Here is a 20,404-nt window from a genome sequence, read left to right as displayed (position 1 = left end):
CACCTGTCCATTTTTCCATTGTTTTGTGAATTTATTTCTCTTTATTTTATTTTCTGACTGTTGTCTGAAGACAGCAGTCACCTGATATGTCTTACAAAACCATTTTTAGCTATATTCTTGTCAGTACCTTTATAATTATGAGTTTCAGTGTTTGCCCCAGGTTGTTCAGATGTATTCCAGCTAGCCTTGTACCTTCTCTTGCTCTTGTCATTTTCTTTCATCCTTCTCCATTGATTTGGTGTTCAGGGTTTGTAAAGTAAGTAAAACTTACTTTTTATAAACCCGAACTGTGATACACAGAATATTTCAGTATTTCAGCCTCAATTAACTGTCTCTAAAATTATATTTATCATAGACTTTTTGTTGCTGCATTAAAAATGCAGTAATCGAGATCTCTGCTTCAGAGAAGGGAAAAAGGCCTGTATTGGTATGTTATGGTGGATGTGTGTACTGCAAACATACCTGATTCCAAAGAGAGTTTTACTGAGTCGGCTGGTAAAATCTGGTCCAGAATCATGCTAAGGTACCTTGAGGGTGCCTGTTTCAACTGCAAAGTTCTATTTAGCACTAAGATGGAATTTTTCATATGTAAATGCTGAACCAGAATTATGGGTGAATTTACTTCTTATAGCCAGCAATAAAATGAACCAAATTCCAAGAGTGTGTAAGCAGTCCTTTAAATTAAACATAAAATTGTTTTCCTCTTTTTACATTGTTCCACATGACTTTGCCATTCTTTTTGGCACTATTGCTGGCCAAGCATTTTTACAATAAGAGTAGCTCTTACAGGTTTCTGCAATGGAAAATGAGATATTTTAATAATTCTTTGGGATATCAAAACATTTTTTGCCATTGTCTGTAAATACACCATTGTTTTCCCATGAGTGTCTCAGAGGAACTAGAAGAGATTTTAAAATGCTTAACATTTAAAGATGATGTATTGTTTGTAAGGAATGTATTGGGAAACTCTTTCTACATTTGAAGCAGTCTTGAAATATGCAATTTTCTTAAAGGTAGTGTTATCTTCTTTTTCTTACTGTTGTTTCCTACTAAAAATGACATTATAGAAATTTTAGAAATAGATCTGCATGCTACTCACCACAAAATCTGAATATATTTCAGGGCATTTTGACAGTTTCGCACATTACACCAGTACTTAAGAAGCTTCACTGCTGTCGGTAAAGTATAGAACTAATTGATTCTCCTGCTCACATCCAGGGCACTGCATGGTCTTGCCCTGCCTTACCTGGATATCTTCAGTTCTTCACATGCCAGGCACCCCCTGCATTTTAGTTTTCCTAGCCGCTCATCTGTTTTGAGTGTGTGTGCATAAGTCCTGTGTCTTCAGGTCATTTTGTTATGCTCACCAGTCACTTAATGAATTTCTTATCATTTCATGTGATGGCTGCAACTGCATTTACTAAAAACTGAGTCCACTTAAAACATTATCAGCCTTGCTTATCTGCACAGTTTTTTTTCAGCGCAGTGAGATGTATGCATGAAAAATGTTGTATAACTGAGTGAATCTCTCTGTTCAAAATGTATCTTGATTGACATGGAGACATAGCAGGGTTTTGTTCAACCATAAACAAGATTCTCAATTTAATTCTTAGGTGGCCTTCTACTGCCTGAACCTACTGTGTTTGAGAACCTGGGAGCTGGTATTTGCACTCAGGCTGTTGCCCTACACAGTATTTCCTTTCAGGTGGTTGAAGGACTACGCACGTGGACACTAGAGACAGCTCTTGTCAAATTATGTTCTCAGTGGGAGAAGTTCAGCTGTGATGCAGGTCTCTGAGGAACCTTGGGAAAATTATGGGAAGTGTTTAGGGAAGAAAATGAATGAAGTAAAAGTAAAACAACATTTTATTGATAACTGTCTAAGGATTAGCTGTTCTGGTAAAGTCAAAAGAGTCTAACAATTTGGATGACCCTCTACCAAATTGTTTGCTCTGTAACATTCAAATAGACTCTCTTATTTCAACCTTATTTCTCAGAGAAAACTGCTATCTAAAAATAGGGAAAAATAAAGACTATAATAGGAGAAATCTACTGGGGATTTTTTTTCCCTCCCCCTCCAACTCTATTCTTAAAGTTTGATTTGATTAAATATGTGCAACAGACTTCTTGTCAACCAAAATATAATTTGTCTATCCTTAAACGGATTCTGTCAGATTTAACTCTTGGGTCTTTTTTTAAGCTCTCTAAAACAAAATGTGTACTGTTGACTTTTCCTCTAGAAGGAGGACAAGATAGCATGGCAATACAGTTCAGTCTTTCTCCTCCTCTTTCCCACTCCCTGCATTGATTTCCAGATCAGAGGGATTTCCTCTTCACATTCTGTATTCCTCACAGCTTTATTTCTTCCCCTTTTCAAACGCAAGATTATTATTCCATTATTATATGACAAATGATACCCCTTACATATGAGCAGCAATTCTTGCATCCAGCAGTTTTACCCAGTAACTTGTAAATTATAAACTAGAGGGAACAACTTCTTCCTAGGTAATGCAGCATGTACATTTCAGAAGGTAGCCTGTTTCTGCATCACAGTTCATAACTCTAATTTCAGACTAGGAAATATTAAACTTTTAAAAGCACTTGCCATGGAATATATGAGATATCATTTAATATTGCTGTTTCCTTGAAGTTCTAAAATAAGAGTATTTGGGAAGATGGAAAATATGTAGCAGTTTCTGGTTGACAGATGAATCAGCAGTGTGGTGTGTAGGTACATCTGCAGTGCAGCTCATTACACCGGCTCTGGAACATGCATAGCACGTAAGCAGATGAGTCTTTCAAAATCTGAGTCCCAGACCAATGGAGTGCTCTGTTACACAAAACAGCTCTATTTAGAAAACATTAACTTCTCTGCCGCTTCTAACAACTCCATTAGGAAGGCTTTTTACAAAGCAAATATACTGCTTTTTCTCCCCCACCTCACGAGTTTCTGATTGTAGTGATTGCAGAGTGACTTCCAGATGGTTACGATGGTTACCTGTAGCTTGACTACTGCTGAAGCCTGAGGTTGATAATTTAAAGTTGTCTTGTCTTTGTTAGTGGTATGCTGCTTGCTTTTCGGCAGTGTCTTGGACTGCTCTCTGTACATCTGATACAGTTCATAACTCACATGCTAGGAGCTCACAGGATGGCAGCACACCATGTGCTGATTCCTGCCAGAGATTTGGTTGTCTAGACGGTTTCTTTTCATTCTCTGAAGTCTAAAAAGGGGTAGTTGCTTCCATCAAAAGTTCTTCTTATCTACGTTTGGGGAAATATCACTGAGTGCATTGAGGTAATACCTGTGTTAGGTAGATGCGTTGCTTCTCGGAATGGTGGTAAGTTTCTTTCTTTGCCCACAGAAGCCTCCTCTAGGTAATCCATAACTATGTTTAGATCAAGCTGGGCTGACTTCAGATGTGTATGTTTTGAATTAAGAATTACTTCTGCGACTCCAGGGGGAGCATTTGAAGTGCTCTTACGCTTTAATGTGAGACTCCAATACAGGAGTTTGATCAGCCAGGAAGTGACAAACACGTGAGTGGCGGTAGGTTTGACTATAGCTGAGAGAACCTGTTCCCCTTCTCCACTTGCCAAGTCCCACACATATATGTTGTGTTCTGCCCTGTTTGGAGCCCTGATGAGCAGAAAGAAACCTGTTTTCTTACATTGGTGATGCAGAATGTTTCCCTGGTGGTTGATCACATGCTAGAGCAAGTCATGCAGAAGTTATGAGTTTTAGTGATATTTAAGTATGTTCAGATGTTTCAAATAATAAGAGTAGATGATTCACATTTTCTTCTATTAAGCCTATGAAAAGCAGAATGTAAGAAAAAATCAGTTATGCGTTTCTGTACCTGTACCACCGAATCTACAAGACAATGTGTTGAATATCCAAGCTACCATTTCTCTTTGCTGAGTTATTTGTAATACTTGTCTTTGTTTCTTGTGATACTTCAGTATCAGACATCAGTATATGAAGTGTAATCATACGCTTTTGTTGTATTTAACAAAGGTAGATGCGCATAATGCCTTATCTATTGCCTATCTCAATTGGGTGGCGCTTTAAGAGGAATGTGATGGAGAGGTTCTAAAGCACTTTTTGGTATTCAAGTCTATGGAAGTATTTCTTGAATCATGCCTAAAGTTTACTGGGAAATGATTATGAAATTTCTGTTTTAGAAAAAAGCAGCTTGTGTTTGTGAATATATTGCTGCAGAGACAAAGAAGAAAGCAGAAGTAAACCTGATTCATCCTTTTTTCTTCTCCAAGTAACCAAACCACACAAAAATGGGAATAAATTAGATTATTTATTTTTTTTAAACCTATCCTTTTATGTTCCCTGGGAATATTAAAATAACATTGATAAACTTTTTAGTGTCTGGGAAATCTTAATATGTTATTTTAACCTGACAAGTCCTGGCTTTTATGGACAAATGTCAAAAACTTTATAGTAAGGCATTAGCAAGTTGTAAATGTGCCTTTGACATTAAAAGGAATTGTAGGTATTTTAATTAAAGTTTCCAAAGGACAGTTTTCCTCAAATGTTCACAGTCCTATGTAGACAGTTAATCTTCTTCATATATTACTGTCTCCAGTTTGTACTAATAGTGCAAATCATGCTTATGATTTGAACAAAAACTTAATTTATTATGATAAGGTGGATGTATTTTGTGAGCTAACAGACCCAGCCGTGGTGCTGGTTCAACGTGTGAACTCTGTCACGACCCAGTGATTTCCCATCCATCCTGTTTATGGCACAAGGCCATTCATTTCTCCCTGTTCAGTACAGAACTCTCAGGATATTCATTTTATGGGAAAGTCCAGGTTTTAACACAGGATAAAAAATATACAAATCCCAGGGGTTTTACCTCTTTATTCTGTTTTTCACTTCATTCGGAATGCAGTAAGGTGGAAATGTCCTGTTAGTGCAATGCTATGTGTGTTGTGAGTTAGGGATAAAGAAACCAGTGTTCCCCAGCTTGGTTTTCTGGTTGCCCAAGGAAGGTCAGAAGTGATGAGTTGCTCAAGAACCGCATGCAGGTCTGTGGCAAAAACTGAGAGTCTCTGAGCAAGGGCTGTAACACATGCAGGGCTGCGCTGGGGCCAGTCTGCTGGATAGTCTGGGCCTGTCTTCTCCAAGGAAACAGATCATCACTGGCTCTTCTCAGGAGCCCAGATCTGTTGCCGACCCAGCATTGGCCAGCAGCTGCGCCATGGGGGATCTGTTGGCATCTTTTACTTGTGAACTCCTGCTGGAGCTCCATTTCCTTTTGGTTTTCTGAGAGATGTGATGTGTGTCTTGTGGTTTGTAGAGTCAGGAGGTCTGGATACTCGTGACTGCAATTACTTGGCTTAGGTATTAATTTCTGAAGGACACGAAGCAGCCTGTGTCTCTAAGATGCTTAGTTATAGTTAGGACCAGCCAGACAGCCAATGCTTGCCTCTGGGGCAGTCCTGATGATCTTGAATTAAACAACTGACCAGATTAGAATATGTGTAACACAAATTTTTTTAATCTTAGCTGTACATTGATTTCTCCTTTCTGGGAGCTAAGCAAATGTCTGCTGGGGCCTGGGTTTTACTCTTACGTGACCTTGAATAGAGAAATTTTGATTGTAAAGGGTATTTGCTTCAGTTATTTAGAAGACCACTGTATTAGCTGCTTACCACTTTGCTATTTAGAAAAGGCCTTGTTTCTAGATATGACAGATGTGTTGCAGTTTATATAAGATACAAACTTGGAGCAGAAGCATTTCTCTTGCATTAAATTTATGCTCACAGCAGTACCTGTATTGTATGCAGCTATCTTTAGAAACAGTATTGCTGGATATATCTGTGCCCTCAGTGAAATGTAGAAAGCAGCAGTACTGAGGAGGTATTTCATTATTTAAAAGGTGAATGTTAAGATTCACTGCTGCTGCTCTATACATTACACAAACTGCAGACACAACACATTTGTGCTAAATTAAAGAATAATAGAAGTGAGATAGATATGGTATTACTGAGCTTACCCTGCTGACAATTCTGTAGCAATAAGTTGTCTCCTCGAAATGTCCCTTCCCCTCAATTTTTCTTGAGAGTTTCAATTCAACTTTTTTTCTTCTTTTCTTTTTTTTTTTTTTCCCATGAGAGATCCAAGAGCTGCTTTGTAACATCCCACCCGAGTCTATAAATAATGAAATTGCCCCAAGTTAGGAATGCTCTGAGCCAAGTATTCCAGCGTTTCTCTGCCTTAGGGTGCTAGCTCTGACAAGAATTAGGTGGTGGATTAGTGGATAAACTGTCAACCTTAATCCTCATACTCACAATTTATAAAGCAAGTTTATTTAGTGAAATACTTTTTGTTTTCTTAAAACCTTTAAGAGCCTGCAAATATTTAAGCCACTGTCCTATTCTACACTTTACTGACCTTCTTTTCATCGTGATGATTATTTTTGCATATATTGTAGAAGTGGTAATTCTGCAGTAACTTGCCCTTCTAACAGGTTATTTATTAAAGATGTTAGAGAACTGCTGTGCAAAGTGCATTGCAAAAGAAATCACCTCAGTATCTAAAATGGTGCAGTAAAGGTATTTCTTCATGACAAGTTCAAAAGTGATCTGTGTCTGCCTGTGTGGCTGTTCTGAAGTTTTGCATAACTGCTTTCTAATTCCTAAGCACCAGTGATCTTTGAATTGCAACTTAGGTGTCCAGTCAGCAGAATTGTTTGTTGAGCAACGACAGCCTGTGAATAACTGTAGTGTAAAAGTAGAGAATGGCAAGCCTTAGCTCTCTTCTTAGTGCTCTGTTCATACGTGCAGGGATCATCTCTTGGCATAGAGGGGCAGCGCTTCCTAGGTATGTGGATTTGTGCTTCCATGCTTGTGTGGTGAAAAGTGTAGCTTCTATCAAACCTCTGCACGAACAACATGTATTCTGACATCTGGGTGTCAGTGCATTTTTCAAAGTGTAAAGTGGAGTACCTTTAAGCTGGAGTGATGAAAATAGATGAAGCTGCAGTGGAAACCGTGTTTGTTGGGTTTTAATTGGATATTTTCTTGTTGCCTTTCTAGGTCCGATGTAGTTGTTCTGTGCTTTTCAATTGCTAATCCTAATTCCCTGAATCATGTGAAAACAATGTGGTATCAAGAAATCAAGCACTTCTGTCCTCGCACACCTGTCATTCTGGTGGGCTGCCAACTAGATCTCCGCTATGCAGATCTTGAGGCTGTTAACAGAGCCAGACGGCCTTTGGCAAGGTAAAGTTTAAACAAAAATAAGAATTAAAAGAAATCACCTTGGTAATCAGGTACAGTATTTCAAAAGAGAAAGGATAGAGCCTACTTTCCTTTTTTTGTAAAATGAGAATATATATGCTTTTTTCTTTTTAATTCTGTTGTCTGAGTTGGTTAATTTTTCAACCCATGCAGTTATTATAGGTTTCCCAAAATATTTGTGGACATTGGACATCTAATCTTGATATGCCCGAACACTACGATAATAGAGAGATAGTATAGAGAGATAATAATGATTATTGGAGGTTTTCATATATGTCTTTCTCCATCTGAATAAGCGTATCATTTCCTACCCTGTCACTTCTGTCAGGTACTGCCAGATTCTACTCAAGTTTTCTTAAATCTCAATTATTATTTTTTCGGAAATGTAATTCTAGATCACGGCAGAAAATAAAGTGGTTACAAGTTAATTTTTTTAATGTTCTGAGATTAAAAGAGAGTTTGAGGTCATTCTGGAGCAGCTTTGTTTTATCCAGATTCAAAAGACAAGCATTCACATGTTTGGGCAAAACAGTCCCACAAGTACCTACTCACTTCCGATTTCCTCCTTTTGTGTGGATTTGAATGAGAACAGATTCATGGAAATAATATTAATGATTGTGTAATTAAAGACTGTATTGCAACAAATTTCCATAAAGGGATTGAATTAATATTTCATGGGTTCTAAGAAAACTTTGCATTGCGTTCAAATTCTTGACTCGGCAATATGATTTTCATAGGTTTGTTTGCTTATTAAACTTTTCTTCATTGTGTGGGTGAGGTGGGCTTTTTGGTTGACTCTTTAAAAGGAAATGTTTTTTCAAACCTCAGAATTCTTTTCCTGCCCTAATCCTCCTTTCTGATTTCACCACTGATAAAGTTTGAACCAGTACGCTGCATGTCTAGCACAGACTTCTGCCACCTGAACTGATTATTAGCTGGTGACTAAAGCAAGCTGTTGTCTGGAGTGTGTTAAGTCTGTGCCAGCTTGTGTCTGCCCAATATGGTATGCTCAGAGAACACACTGTTGGGTCATGTCTGCTGGTGAGATGATTTTTTTTTGGGAAAATGGATCCAAGCCCAGACTTTTTTCTGGTTTGCTTACCCAACATCATGTACTAGAGCTGCTCTGGAAATTCATGAGTTCCCACGTAATGCTTCTACAGCCAAAACAGGCCTATCTCTTGAAGTTAGTTACACAGGCCTATCAAGTTACACTTTTGTCATAGGCTACTATCATTTTCTTTAAAAAGCATAAGGTTAAGAAATATTTCTCATTTCATATTTAGCTGTATTTGTGGCATTTCTATGTCATGAGAATTTCCATTAGAGTTTAAATGATGGATACAAAGAAAGATACCGAGAATGTCTGGGTAGAAAGGGATGTTAGGAGGTTTTTTAAATAATGAAATTTCTTGAGCATCTTGTCAACTTTTTTTACTGTAAATTTCCCTTTAACAGAGAGGAGGCTTGTTCCATTTTGTGCAAATGATTTCTACATATTTTTAGTAACATTGCAAAGACACCACCAAACTTAAACAAAATTACAAGTAGGTGTTATTCTAAAACTCTCTGGAGTCATGGTTGTAGATTTCCAAAGGCTTTGTGGGCTTAATTTTATATATTTTTTTTTTCATTTGAATGATAGTTTTCTCAGAATTGGTGCTGAGAGATTTTGTAAGATTCCATGCTCTCTGGAATAACTTTGTGATGATCGTTGTGTGTGAGGTTTCTTTTTTGTTTAACCCTAGGCCGATCAAAAGAGGAGACATTTTGCCACCAGAAAGAGGCAGAGAGGTTGCCAAGGAACTTGGGATACCGTACTATGAAACCAGTGTATTTGACCAGTTTGGGATTAAAGATGTGTTTGACAATGCAATTAGAGCTGCCCTGATCTCCAGAAGACACCTGCAGTTCTGGAAATCTCATTTAAAGAAGGTCCAAAAACCTTTGCTTCAGGCTCCATTCCTACCTCCAAAAGCCCCTCCTCCGGTTATCAAAATTCCCGAGTGTCCTGTACCAAGCATGAATGAAGCTGGATATTTATTGGACAGTCCACTGTGTGCAGATGTTATGTTTGTTCTCCAGGAGCAGGACTACATTTTTGCTCACAAGATTTACCTAGCTACCTCCTCTTCAAAGTTTTATGACCTTTTCTTAATGGAATGTGAGGAAAGTCCAGACTTCGATGAAACACAGTGTAATAAAGAAAACATAAATAAGGATGTTCTGACAAGTCACCTTGAGAAAAACAGTGACAGTGATGAGACATCCTTGAAATCTGCTGATGTTAAAATTCCTCCACCAGAAAGTACTGACTCTTTAAACATGCTAGAACCCAAACCTGGTGAAACAAATTCTACAGCAAGATCTCTGTCATCCTGGGGTAAGGGGTTTGTTAGTGTGCATAAGGAAATGCAAGTGAATCCTGTCTCGAATAGGACATGTCCTGTAACTGTGGTAAAAATGGATTCATCTGTGCAGGCTGGACCTTTTAAAACTGTTTTGCAGTTTTTATACACAGGGCAACTGGATGAAAATGAAAAAGATCTCACAAGACTGGCTCAGATTGCTGAAATCTTGGAAGTATTTGATTTACGAATGATGGTGGAGAATATTATGAATAAAGAAGCCTTCATGAATCAAGAGATTACTAAAGCATTTCATGTCAGAAAAGCTAATCGGATTAAAGAGTGCCTTTGCAAAGGGACATTTTCTGGTAAGTAAATACATGCTTCAACAGGAAAAGCACTAATTCTTTTCTCATTCATGTTACTGTCACTTCATAGACCTCAAAAAATTGTGACAGCTTACATTGTTCTGAGAGGAGGGATGAGCCCAAAATTATAGTGTTACTCGGGGCAACTGTTCCAACCTGGAATTCTGCAGTTTCATTTCTCAAAATGCTCACACAAGCTTTTAAATAAGTGACACAATTTTCCCAAGTGTTGAATGTCCAATATTCCCCTTGTAAGAGAGGCTTTTTACTTAACTATATAAAACGCTGGAGTTATCTTTGGAATGGGGGTCATGGGAAGTGAAAGAAGTCCTTGGTTAACAATGTGCAAGTAAAACATACATTCTTGAGACACAATTTCACTTTAAATGCAGACTTGCAACACGCCTGCTTTTTTGTTCCCATGGCAGATGTGACATTTAAATTGGATGATGGAACCATAAATGCCCACAAGCCACTGCTGATCTGTAGCTGTGAATGGATGTCTGCTATGTTTGGAGGATCATTTATTGAAAGCTCAAACAGTGAGGTATTTGTCCATTTTTGTCCATTTTGCTTATAATGTCTGATGGATTTAGGGTGATGGAAGCATCATTTTGTATCTATCTGAAGAGGTGCAATAATCCCTGGCATGATTCTTAATTCTTCCCTTGCAGACCTGGGATGCTTTTCTTCTTAAGGCATTAAATTAGGATACCTAGGAGGATAACATTTTCTGCAAGACATGAGACTTCCTCCAATGCTGGAGCATGTGTTTAAATCTGAAATCATTTAAAACATTAAATATGGGGGGAAAAATTAAATATGGATTTGTGAATTTCCTTCAAATGAGTTTTAAAGTTGTGTGAATATATATTTCTATAATCAGAAGCATTACAAAGAATACCTGGGGCAGGGGCATTGAGGAAAGAATTAAAGGGAAAAAAGAGTTACAGAACATGCAGTGTTAAACTAGAAAAGGGAGCTGGCTTCACAGTACTTCAGTAGAAGCTAAGCTCAGGTTCTCTAGTGCATCAGCTTGTCCTCTTGTGTAAAGCAGGTATAAAGTATAGTATAAAAGATCTCAATGCTTTGAATTAAGATTTTGCAGCAGAAGCCTGTATTTTCAGGTGTCTTCATGGTCTGTTTTTCAAATTCTAAATGCTTTGCTAATATTTCTTTCTTGTGTCTTATCCATACGAGGTTTTTATTTTTGTTTTGATTTTCCTGTTCTTTTCCATGCTTAAGGGTCTCACTCATATGAAGAGTTCAGGTTTTTTGTGTTTAATATTCTGAAAGATTGTCTTCTACTTAGATTTTTCTTGCTTCTTCTAATACAGCTGTAAACATAACTCCTTTCCCAGAGGCATGCTCAACAAGTGGTTCATTAAAAATACATAGTTTAATTCTAGTAAGCAACATTTGGCAATGAAGAATGTACATTTATTTTCTACCAGTCTATTTTTAATGATTAACTTAACGGTCTTAGCTCATCTTTCCGATTTAAAATATTTAGCTTCCATTTTGTAGAGTTTAAAGCACTCAATAATGCTTTCAGAAGTTTTAAAATGTTGGTAGATATGAATTGACTATTTAACTATTTTACAGAAAAATAAAACCACCTACTTCTTACTTATTACTTTTTGTGTATTTGGGACAAAACATTTTATAAACTCATTCACTGAACTTACTGTTCTGTTCACTAATGAAAATATATTAATAATGAATGAGTTTCACAACTAGCTTCTCTTACTGGGAGAACTGAGCTCCTTCCCAGAGTGGTTGATACACATAAGAGGTTTACGTTTTAGCACTAACAGATCTGGGTTTGAATCCCAGCCATCCAGGCAGAGCTGAAAGAAAAATTCACAAGCCCCCAAAGGTTAACAACCAGCTACGTGACAACAATTAACCCCCATCTAGCAGGAAGTATCTGCTGACTGCTTCCAAGCAGTCAGATTAAGTTGCATGTACATTTAATTCCTCATCATAATTTTATTATTATTTTTCTGCTCTGGTGTTTTTTTTACTGCAAGTTTTTCAGAATAGCACAGTGCATTCTTCGGTGCCAGCATCTCTTGAGTTATGAAGAAGTATGTTACAAACTGCTGACTAACGGGATCAACTAGTTTGGGTACTGGAAGCAGTATCCAAGACGTACCTGCCACAACCTTGAGCCCCACAAGAATCAGTTTTACCCTGTTCTTTGGAGGAGTGATCATGTGTGCAAACTGTAGTTGAGATGCTAGAGTGACAGGTTACAGTGAAGTTTTCTAACTCTCCTTCCTCTTGTTTTAGGCTTCCCTGCAGTGGAGTTAGGGTTGTGCTGGCGAGAGCTTTTTTCCTAGTCTTGGTAGTTCCATTACATGGTGGTTGCGCTTAATTACAAGTGTGTGGCAGAAAGGATTTACATTTTCTTTGCCTCATTTCTTCAGTTCTCAGTCCCTTCCCAACCATCATTTACTTGGATAATTTGGTTATTTATAAACAGACTGAGAGGAGTGGGGTTTTTTGTTAATCTTTGGTTTCGGTTATTCTCAGAATCCCCAGAATATCTCTTGCCAGGAGCAGATAGATTGCATTCCTCAAGAAGTCTACCAAGGGAGGTTTGGCATGGGAAGTGCTCAGTGGCTTTATGTATCCCACATAGCTGTCCACTCGCAAGCTAGAAGGCATTGAATAGATTCACTGTTGGATGTGGATCCAATTCCAGTAACTTGGTAGAGTTCCTTGTATGTAAACTGGCAAAGGATCTGATTATGGAGGTATGCTTACCTGTCGGCAGCTTCTTGAACTTCAATGGGAAATTTCTTTTTTGAAAAATGTTTTCTCTGCGTTTCTAAAAATGACGCAGTGTAAAAAGAGACCGTCCAGCAAAGCGGCAGAAGTTAAATATGGCCTCTATATGAAAGTCCCTTAATTATTAGAAACTCTTTTCTTATATATCTTTTCCAGGTAGTTCTTCCCAACATAAACAAGACTTCCATGCAAGCTGTTTTAGATTATTTGTATACCAAGCAACTGTCCTCCAATCAGGAACTGGACACACTTGAGTTAATTGCATTGGCAAATAGGTTTTGCCTTCCTCACCTGGTTGCACTAGCAGGTAAGAATTTGTAGCCTTGTTCAGTGCAGTGTCTTCTGCAATGGCTGAAACATACTTTAATGGTTATGGAATGCACAGGATTTTCTCAAGTGTCAAGGAAAATAATTTTTTTTTCCTGAAAGGGATATTGTAATACAAATTGATATTTTCACTTAGAAAAATGTATTTGCCTTTCTTTTGCCTTTTTTAGTTTTGTGCTAAACCAGCTCAGAACATAGAAGTATTCTGGCATTAAAAACAGAAGGAGTAAACCTCCCCTTTAGCATTGATGTAATGTCTTTGGTTTGTAATATCCACTCTGTTTTTGTTAATTTACCTGAAAACAGTATGGACCCCAGGCTTTCCATTATGTAATGAATGAAGTGCTCCATTATGCATTTCTATTTGAAGAGAGTAACTGAGCCAATTCAAAACTGATCTAGATGATCATGGTTTTTAGAAATGCTGTCTAGATCCTTTTTCACTGCCTAGATGAAAATTGGATATTTTGGTATATACATGAGGATTCAACCCTCATTTCAGGAAGACAAACTTTTCTATCACGTATTTAGAGAAAAATTACAGTATAGGACACTACTTAGTTTTAAAATTAAATCCATACACACCCCAGACCTGAGGCTGGCTGGTTGGCTTGTTTCTCTCTATGTATGTGACTTGGCATTGTTCTGAAGGCATGTGCAATGCCAAAACTCAGACAGATGAAGCAAAGCTACACGTGTTTACAGGACAAAATTCAGGCAAAATTTAATCACATACCAAATCCTAGCTCTCCTTCAGTTGTTCATCAGGACCGTGTACCTTGTCTTCACTGGTTCTGACAGATCAAATCATTATTGCCTGATTTTTTTTTATGCATATTTTAACTGAAGTCTTGGTTACTTTTTAAGTAGTTGCAGCATAAACATACATACAGTATTAAGAATATTTCCTTCCATTTAATTCTTGATGAAATAATCTTGAGTCCAAAGGCTACTGCTAACAACTGAAGAATCAAATCAGCTGACAACAATTCCCAAAAAACACACAAACCTCTAAGATTCTAGGAAATAGTTCTAGGAAAGGGTTAAGAAGTCTCTTGAACTGAAGTGACTTTTGGGGGAGCTGGTAAGCCTTCATCTGGATCCCTAGGAAAGACTAATCTGAGAATCTGAAGAGGGCCTGAAGTGAACTTTTCTGGATCAGTTCTGTGCATATATTCATTAATAAATTCACAGTGCAATGGCAAGTGCACTGTTGCTTAAAAACTTGGCTATCGCTTTTGTATTAACCAAAAGACACAATTGATCCATTTCTAATTTATATTGAATATTGCACCCATCCATTCTTCCAGAAAGAGACTAGTGGCTGCTGAACTTTGTCCTTCTATGAGTTGTTATTAATTGCAGGCTTGCTTTCTGTAAGAAAGAGATAAGAATTTCTCGTCTGTGAAATGAGAGTTTGGGTTGAGGCAAAGGGGCAAATCTTCATATGGACTGTGCTCCACTCGAGTAAGACAGTTTATACCTGCGATGCCACAACTCTGAAGGCCAGAATTTGACTTCACCCAAATCTGAAGTTGCTTAGGGAATCTGGGTGGACATGCTACTTGCATAATGCTAGAGCTAATGCTAGGAGGAGGGAAAACATGCCTTCTTGGTTCTTTGTGGATGATCTGACCCTGAAATGTGACCCATGTGAGTGATGAGTTTTCTCCTCTAACAGAGCAGCATGCAGTACAAGAGCTGACAAAAGCCTCCATGAACGGTATTGCAATAGATGGAGAAGTACTATCCTATTTGGAATTGGCACAGGTCAGTGTGCACTTTTTTAAAAAGATATTCTGGCCAACTGCAGGACTTGCTTTTAGCACCTTACTGGTTTTGAGCGTTGCTTCTAAGTGGCTCAAAGTCTGAAGTTCTGAGTGTGTCTGACAATAAAACCTAGTTTTATCTTCTATATTAAAGAAGGTTTTTTCCATTAATTCAAAGGTGAAACATCTATTTAAGTAATCTCAGAGGCATTTTCTTTCAAATGCATATTTTAGTTTTTCTTGATTGTGGAGCTTCCAAGCCCCACGTTCTTACGGCCATGCTTCAGTAGCATGAAATGCAATGTAATGACGCTGTTCAGCTTTGTAATGGTGAATGATTTTGGGTTCCTTTGAATTCAGCTCTTGTAGATATATTTAGACCTGTATTGCAAAGACAATATTTTTTTTTTATTCTTAGAATGGCTACTCAGAGCCAGTCATCTGATAGTTCAGAGTGAGTGCAAATCCTACTATTTTATGTTCAATATGTTTCAGTGTTTCTTGCATCCCAGAAATCATGAAAAGAGAGCGCTCATAGTTAAACTGCACACCTCTGTTTTCCAAAAGGAGTGCTACAGCAGGCTCCCAGATACAGCAGTACAAGCTAAAATATTTTTTAATTTTTATTATTCTTAGATTTCACACTAATGATGAGTCTGGCTGCAGCTTGGCTTGAAGTCTGGGGTTTAAGTAGCACTGAAATACAGCACAAGCTGGGCACCACGCAAGACTTCCTGCAGCTGCTTTCAAGCGCCTCTCTTGCAATACCTATAATGCTGTTGCAAAACCAGGACTGAACCCCTTCCAAGAAAAAGCAGCTCACTTCACTTAATTTTGATTTTATGAAGGGTGTTTGTTCTTTTTTTTTTTTTTCTCCTGGTTGAAGACAGAAGTAGTATGTTTAACGACTGTTAGGATATCCTCTGTGCCCAGTACCTACATCAATATGGCGTGTTTATAACCTGAGAAGATCACAGTAGAAGATAGAATGCCAAAATAGATACACATGCTATACAATCTGACTTGCATTACAGCTGTGCTTCCTTACGACCATAGGAAGCTTGTACAACATTTTGTATTGAGCTTCCAGTAATACCTGATTTCTGTCAACAAGCATAGTTTTCCAGGGAGATACTTCAGAGCAGTGTTCTGGTACAGTCATAGCGGAAAATTCAGATCCAGCATGCCTTGGGTTCAGACCCTGTATTGGACCGAATGCAGTTTGCCAGATGCTGTGCATGCTAAGGACCTATTCATGAGCCTTTTGGGCCACTGGTTGTTCCAGCAGAATTGTGCAACAAGGTCTAGGGCATCTAGAGACCACTTCAGCCTCAAAAGCTCCCCCATATGCTTGGGAGAGTGCTGCCAGATACACTCTGCTGGGGACTGTTCTAGCTTTATTTCTTAATTAGGGCTGCAAAATGAATAATTACCTCAGGAAATGGAATAAGCTCTTTGTTTTTCTTTACAGTTCCACAATGCTAACCAGCTGGCAGCTTGGTGTTTGCACTACATCTGTACCAATTACAACAGTGTTTGCTCCAAATTCCGCAAGGAAATCAAAGCTAAATCTTCAGGTATGGGCAACTTTCCTTCCCAGTTTTCATGTGGTTTCTCCTTCTTTCTCCCCATCCAGTTGATTAAACAAGACTTAAGATGAGCTCAGATAGCTAAGCCATGAGACTATCTTGAGTAACATTCATAAATTTTTCTTATCTGTAAAGAAAGGTCATAATCATTAGCCTGATTCCTGGGCAAGCATTATGTTCTGTAACTATTTCAATCATGCTAAAAGGAACACAGCTATTTTCAGGCTCCACAATAAAAAACATACTCTACAAAGGGCTTGCTTTTTTACATTCATTGGTGGACTAAGGCCTTTTGAGTCCAGCAGCTTTCAAAGTCTTTTCACCTTGTAATTAAGGCATATGAGGAAATTGGGGGAATCCCCAATAAACCAGCTAACATAGACTGGATAAATGATTAGTGGCATAGCTTTTTGCAGACATTTCTGGGATTTGTGTATCTTATTGGTTTGTTTGGGGGTTTTTCAATTGTTTCTTTTTAATCAGATAATCAAGAATATTTTGAGAGGCATCGCTGGCCGCCTGTGTGGTATTTAAAGGAAGAGGATCACTACCAGCGAGTTAAAAAAGAAAGAGAAAAGGAAGATGTTGCACTGAATAAACATCATTCAAAGCGGAAGTGGTGCTTCTGGAATTCCTCTGCTGTAGTTGCCTGAACAAAGCAAATAAGTGGAAATCCATAACCAGTGTCAGAAATTAGTCTTATTGTTAGAAATAAGATCTAGTTCAGGTTTTCAGGAAACTTTGTTCCACCTGTGCATTTATTATTGCTAAGGTCAAAAGCACAAGCTCCCGGAAAGTGAGCCTGGAACAGCTCCTTGAAGTCATATCTATATTTTTGGCTAGTAAGCAGATAAATGTCTACCATTATTATGTTTCTTTTTATACACACACACACAAAAAAAAAATCCAGCATTAATGTTTCAATCTCCAATTGGGAAATATTTTTATACTGTCTGGTGTATTTTGTTCAGAAAAAATTCTAGATACCGTTTTATTTTACAGACCACAAAATAACCATGTAGCAGCTTTGTAATTAGATTTTAACTATTTTTACTATGCGAGTACAGTGAAATAGACAATCTTCAATCGTAAGAGACTGCTTTTAGAGTATCTCATAAAAAGTCATCTTAGGAAAAATCTAGTTGCCTAGTATAGGTTGTCTTTTTTAAACTAAGTACTGTGCACTGGTAATATAATTAAATGGTTATTTCCCCTTTCTAAAGTAAAGGGTTAGAATAAGATCCAATAACTGCAAGATATAGAGTGCTTGATCTTTGCTCAGCTGAATAATAGGCAGTATAATTACCTGTTCAACTGCAGGCAAATGTATTTCTAATATTTGCCATGTAAGTGCAAATAATTATTACTGTGTGGGCCATGTGAAATCTAGTGATTCTAAGTATTCAGAGGTTTTATATATCTAGATCAAAAAGAATATTTCTAAAATCATTTAGAAGGGCTTATTAATTTATATCCTTATACAAGTATGGATCTGAATACAAAAAGCAGTTACACTGCTTGCATTTCAATTACTGCATGGCAGTTACCTTGTTCTGTGGGATCTTAACCATGCAGCCATTCCTTATGCTGAATTCCTTTTTGCTTGAATGCAAGCAAATGAAAGGGCTGCAAAAACAAGTAGGAGTTATCTAGTGTTACAGCATTTTGTAAATGAAGAAGGATCTTCATACACAAGATCACTTCAGTTTGATCCAAATTGTTTCATAGCTTTTCCCAGGTAGAACTCAAAACGTTAGATTATTTTTAAGTAGATCATATATTTCCCCTGGAAGTAGGTATTCCCAGAAAACTGGGGGGCAAAATGATGGCAGAAAGGCAGGAATTCCGCAGAAGTCATGCAAGAAAAAAAAATAGCCTCCAATGTTTTCAAATACCCTGTGTGTTTATGACTTTTTATCAACCATTACTCTAAAGCTGCAGTGTTACACTAGATTACATAGGGATGAGAGCATTTTTTAAAAGACCAAAACTAAAATACATAGACTGTAGAACATACACATGCAGTCCTGTACAGTGTCTCAGGCACAATTCTGTAACCAAGTTAGTATTGTGTATTTAGGTTCGTTAATATTGTTTTGTGCTGGCAGCTCAGCATACCAATGTGAAAAGCTGTTTGTTTGTGGTTTTTTTCTGTATTCAAAGGCAAGGCAGTACAGTCAAACCCCAGTACTGTAGGTCAGGAAAGGCTTTGGACTGAAAGCCATATACACCTCTACATATTTGCATCTGAATGGACTCATTCTTGGCAGACGCTACCACGGGATGGTAGAAGCCACCCAGCATGGAATGAGATGCTGCTCTACAAACTTCTGTAAAGAAAGCAAGTGATGACAGATTCCTACCCCTATAAGATTCATCACCGCGTGGTGATAAAGAAGGGCTATAAATGATGGCTGCAAATATGTCTCCTTAATTCTTGGTCAGTGATAATGTGTGTTGTGGAGGAGAAGAATGAAGGAGAGATGTGTCAAGACTAAGATGAGATAAATACCTGTTGTCATAAAATGTTAACGAGTCACATTTTAAGTAAGTATTGCTACTAGGTTTTACACAACCAAAGCTACTGTATGATTGTAATCTTGCCAAACTGTAATGGATATATAAATGAACCTGAGGTATATGCAATAATATCCAGTTGTGCTAGTTATCAGCTGCTATAACCAAGTGGCTGGTTCATTTGGTTAATGCTGTCTACGGCCTTTAATCTTGGTGGTTATTTTGTGTTTTTTATTTTGAAAAAAAAGTCAATAAAACTGTTTAGTTACAAATTGTCTCCCAGCTCTCTTTAAAGAAGCTTCTTAAATTTTGCATTTGCATACTTGCATGGCACATTAGGATTTATGGTTGGGAATGTCAAAAGGAAATGCTACAGCATTTCTATGTGATGGTAGAAGGTTGGTGCTTGTCACTTACTGTTAAACTGCATAGCAAAAAAAAATCTCTTGCCACTTTTCCCCATGGTTTCTGATATTTAATTACCATGGTATTACCCAAGGGACATGAATCTAATTAGTCATGACAGACGCAGGGAGGAAAAATGCAGGTAAACAGCAGGAAGTCCATGAGGTTTTTGGTATGCTCTAAACTTTGTACAGACACTCTTTTCCCTGTTTTCTCACTGCCTGAGTTGTCAACCGTTATACAGAATCTCTCATTACCTGTTAGTGGACTCTCAGCAACTACCTCCCTGAATATAGGTTTTTTAGTTGATAGAGGTAGAAAGTTGGTGCTTTTCTAGAGGATTTTTGCAAGATGTCATACAAAGAGTGCCATGTTTGTGATTTTTTTTAAAGCTCTTAAACAATGCCAAGGACATTGAAATTACATTCAGCACACAGTGTACATTTCTTTAACATGCTGATTTATGAGAATGTTACATAACCTTTATTTTTGGAAGCAAGATTTTATTTCTTTGCTCTTACCATTAGAAAAGGTAATGGGCTCAACAGAAAAAGTGGAGACATTAGATGTAAAAATGTTTCTCTTGATTGATTATGGTAAAACCAGTAACACAGAAGGAAGGAGCAAATCAGAAGCATTGCTCTTCAGGGCATTCTTTTTTTAAATCATATGACCATTTAGAAAGAGTTGTATGTCCTTTGTTTCCGGAGAGTCTCATTCAGCTATTTTCCTAAAAAATGTGTTTTTCTATTTGTTATTTAAGACAGAATTTCTGCGAGCAAGTTCCTCTGCATCACAACACAAACCAGTTTCTGTGTCTTACCACCCACAAATAGCACACCAAAGCCAGAAATAGAAGTGTTTTGTAAGATGGGATTGGCCAGACTTCAGCCACAACTTAATATTCATTCACTGAAGACCTACTCATCTCTGTCCTTTAGTCAGATCAGGCCTCAAAGTCTGCAAAGGTAAGCTAGATAGTACTAAATAGTGGGTATATTAAGAAGGGTTGCCTAGGAGAAGAG

At 37.7% G+C, this 20,404-nt stretch overlaps 1 protein-coding gene across 1 annotated transcript in view; it reads left to right on the top strand.

The window, feature by feature from the left end:
* RHOBTB1 (Rho related BTB domain containing 1) overlaps positions 1-19,242 on the top strand; it is a 52,132-nt gene extending 32,890 nt beyond the window's left edge. Inside the window, exons 4-10 of the mRNA XM_074154746.1 lie at positions 7,057-7,242; positions 9,009-9,976; positions 10,405-10,523; positions 12,929-13,079; positions 14,781-14,869; positions 16,340-16,445; positions 16,941-19,242. Of these exons, the coding sequence (XP_074010847.1) occupies positions 7,057-7,242; positions 9,009-9,976; positions 10,405-10,523; positions 12,929-13,079; positions 14,781-14,869; positions 16,340-16,445; positions 16,941-17,110 (1,789 nt within the window). The 3' untranslated portion in view covers positions 17,111-19,242. The remainder of the gene's footprint in view (positions 1-7,056; positions 7,243-9,008; positions 9,977-10,404; positions 10,524-12,928; positions 13,080-14,780; positions 14,870-16,339; positions 16,446-16,940) is intronic.
* Positions 19,243-20,404: the final 1,162 nt, after the last annotated feature.

Source organism: Numenius arquata, chromosome 10, assembly GCF_964106895.1.
Source record: "Numenius arquata chromosome 10, bNumArq3.hap1.1, whole genome shotgun sequence".
Lineage (NCBI taxonomy): Eukaryota > Metazoa > Chordata > Aves > Charadriiformes > Scolopacidae > Numenius > Numenius arquata.
Note: the sequence above shows the minus strand (reverse complement) of the source record. Positions and strands in the feature narration are given on the sequence as shown.